The 3,450-nt window shown below is 29.2% G+C and overlaps 1 protein-coding gene across 1 annotated transcript; it reads right to left on the reverse strand.

Annotated features, from left to right (window-relative positions):
• Positions 1 to 826: 826 nt before the first annotated feature.
• Positions 827 to 1,651, reverse strand: LOC109812430 (zinc finger protein ZAT11). Its single transcript, XM_020376391.3, has one exon. The coding sequence runs from the start codon at positions 1,522 to 1,524 to the stop codon at positions 976 to 978; it is 549 nt and encodes a 182-aa protein (XP_020231980.1). The 5' UTR covers positions 1,525 to 1,651; the 3' UTR covers positions 827 to 975.
• Positions 1,652 to 3,450: the final 1,799 nt, after the last annotated feature.

Genomic DNA, 3,450 nt, shown 5'->3' on the forward strand with positions numbered 1-3,450 from the left:
AAGAAACCTAGACAAACAAATCAGAAAATATAAAAAAAAATTATTTTATTTTTAAAAAAGACACTTTTATAATGAAAAAAAGTTTAAATAAACATACCCATTATAAGTATATTGCTGGTATTATTTTTTTAATTACAAATAACATTTCATCTTGATATAATGATATATGGATATGATTATTCAAATTTAGTGAGAAATTTGCTTTTTCTTAGCCAATTTTGAGGTCACTAAATTTTCGTGCGAAGTTTTTTTTTTAAAACTACATATACATTACTCCATTGCTATTTTTAAGTAATTAATTAAAAAAAATTAATTATCGAGTTGAAAATCATGATTATGGAGACAAAATTTTGATTAAAAAGACTACAACGGCCGGTAATAATATATATAAAATTGTTATTATTTTAACATACTATTAGGATAATTTTAAAAGGAATTTGATACTTCTTGAAATTTTACTGCACCCATGAACAACATCAAAATAAGTCAAAACAATGACAATAATGAAACCCTAAACTAAAACTAAAACCAAAACAAAGACAAATAGGGAGATGTAACCATTAGTAAATTAACTCGAATTACATATATGTAAATAATCACGACCCAGATTTTTTTCTTTTTTGAAGGGACGACCCAGATTTTATATAGAAGTAAGAAGCAAGCATATCCTTCATCGATCATATATATCAATTCTTTAATTATCTCAATTGGCTTTGTCAATGTCTCTCTGAATTGTCAAACAAATTTAGCGCAAGGAAAATGTGGGTTGGTTTTTATTAATTGCATCTAATTTTCTTTGACTCGGAATATCTTGAAGTTCTAAATATGCCCAAGAAATGAACAATTTTTGTTACATTATGATAACCAAATATAGACCATCCATATTATTAAAAAAAAAAAAAAACATTCATCTGTCTATGATACACAAACTACACCTCCCTAAGTTCAATTAATTAACAGTACTTAACATATCAATTAATAAAAATAATTAACCAAAGTAGTTGGCTTCCCAATCTTCAAAATCTCCAAATCATTCTCAAAGGGTGTCAAATTCAAATCCAAAACCAAAATCTTCTTGTCGCCAACTTTCTTCGTTGATGAAGAATCAAAACTGCGACTACCACCGCTGCTACTACTCAAAGTTGTCGAATTGTGTGCGATTCCATTCAAATTTGCAGCCCTATGCCTCCTCATGTGGCCCCCCAAGGCTTGCCCTATGGCAAACTCCAACCCACAAATGGAGCACTCATGTGTCTTAGGTTTTGGGGGTGAATCATGAAGCAATTGAGGATCCATGTCCCCAGACATCAACCTAGGTTTTTTGTGACTAGCCCTGTGGCCGCCAAGTGCTTGAAACGAAGGGAATTGCCTGTTGCATGTCTTGCACTCAAAGACACGGTGGTTGTTGTTGTTGTTGTTCATGGAAGTGTTGGAATAGGTGGCTTCAAATTGATCACTTCCACGAGAAAGCAACATCAAACAATTTGCCATGGTTAAGTTCTCAACCTCTCTTTCTCTCTTCATCACAACTAATAAAACCAAAACGAATTTGAAATATATGGCTTGAAGGTGTGAAAAGGAATGTGGATGTGTATGGAAATAAAAAGATGAGAAAAAAGGTACTGGAATGGAACTCTTGGAGACTCGGAAAGCTTTGGTATTTATAAAGGCTTCTTGGTTTGGTAGCTTGAGAGTGTTGAACACTTCTCCATTAATAGTTGACTTTTACTGAAATGATTCCCTTTTTTGTATGTGCTATTTTTTTGAACAATTTCTTGCGTGAATGAAGATCGTGTTTATAGACACATCACACACTTAATTAATAATATTTCAAAATAATATTTCTTTAAAAAATTTATCATCTATAATGATCTTATTCAAGTTGAACAAAGTTATATATTATATTTGACACTCAGAAGAAATATAGTATAATTTAATATTATTTGAATATATTATAGGATTTGATTAGTTATGTATCTACACACACACAAATTGGTGTGACATGATGAATGATGTGTGTTGCCAAACAAGGTTAGTGTGAGTTTGATTACTTGTGAAATAAGAAAGGGTGACTGCTGCAGCAATTAAAGCAATTAATTAGATGTGCTGAACTAAGAAAGAGGGTTACTTAGGAGTTGTTTGGTGTGAAAGGAGTTGGCTGCTGCAACGTAAGCGTGACACATTTGCTGAGCCAAACAAGACGGAACCAGTCGCACCCAACTAAACCTAGATTTAGGATTTCGATCGGAGGCGGCACTACTATTACTAAAACTGTCTCTGTTCAAACGTTGCTCATAATTTTTTTTTCTTTTTATTTCTAAAAATATCGATAATCGTATATTAATTTCCTTCTACACGTAAATTTGATTATCTCTTTTTGACAAAATTTTATTTATATAATTAAAAAAATTATGATATATAATATATACTTAATAAAGACAATTATATATCAACTGTGTAACTGTCAGTCTTATATATTGGTTAATATTATGTGAGTGTTGAAGTAATTAACATACATCATATTTTAACTTCCAACCTAATTATCATTATTACATAATTTTGATGAATAAATAATTAATTATGTCAGTAAAAATTTCTGTGACAATGTGTGGTTGATTAACAAAATAGTAATAATATATGTACAATAATTTATATAATATTATTTTTTATGTTTGTATATACTTTAAAAGATAAAAAGGTATGAAAAAGGGAGCAGCAGAGGACCAGAGTTGGAAGCAACAGTTACGGACCTACATGTGAAGCTGACTTCCAAGCATCTAGAAATCATGTTCCACGTTGAACATGACGAAGATTCAAATAAAATAAAATAAAATAAAATAAATTTAAATTATCTGTTGGGAGATATGAAAGATATTCATGCAAAGGCAATTGTCTTATTTGAATCAATTTTTTTAAGGGTTGAAAATGTCAGTAGGTGTGTTTGCAGGAAATAGGGGTTAAAATAAGGAAACTTCAGCTTATATTTCTTTTTCTATTTTCCATTTTATATTCTTCTACATTTCTTTTTTACTTGGTGGAATCTTTTTGATTAATTAGTTTATAGACTTTGATTAATTAGTTTAATATTAATATATTAAGTTCTTTCATTATTTTTAATATTATATTATAAAAATTATATAATTTCTCACACTCGTAATTTTTATTGTTTTAAGGAAAATATTCTTATAAAAGGAAAAAAATCCAGTTGCTAAAAATATTCCTATTTACTTTCTCGTAATATTATGTCACGTAGTTTTTTTTTTATACTATTGTAAGAAATTAAATTAACTTTTTAAATTACTCTATTTCGAGAAGTCTAATAAAAAAGGTTTTTAAAATGAATCACGAAAGTACGTACCTCCCACACTTTCACATTTGCGGGACATTATTAAAACAAAAGATACAATTAAGAAACTCATGACCTGCGAAAAAGTTGAATATATTTGTAGT

This window comes from Cajanus cajan, chromosome 4 (genome assembly GCF_000230855.2).
Source record: "Cajanus cajan strain Asha chromosome 4, NIPB_CcT2T_4, whole genome shotgun sequence".
Classification (NCBI taxonomy): Eukaryota; Viridiplantae; Streptophyta; class Magnoliopsida; order Fabales; family Fabaceae; genus Cajanus; species Cajanus cajan.

What these genes read in the sequence shown, in the direction of transcription:
- LOC109812430 (XM_020376391.3), bottom strand. Translation starts at nt 1,524, where the DNA reads ATGAAGAGAGAAAGAGAGGTTGAGAACTTAACCATGGCAAATTGTTTG.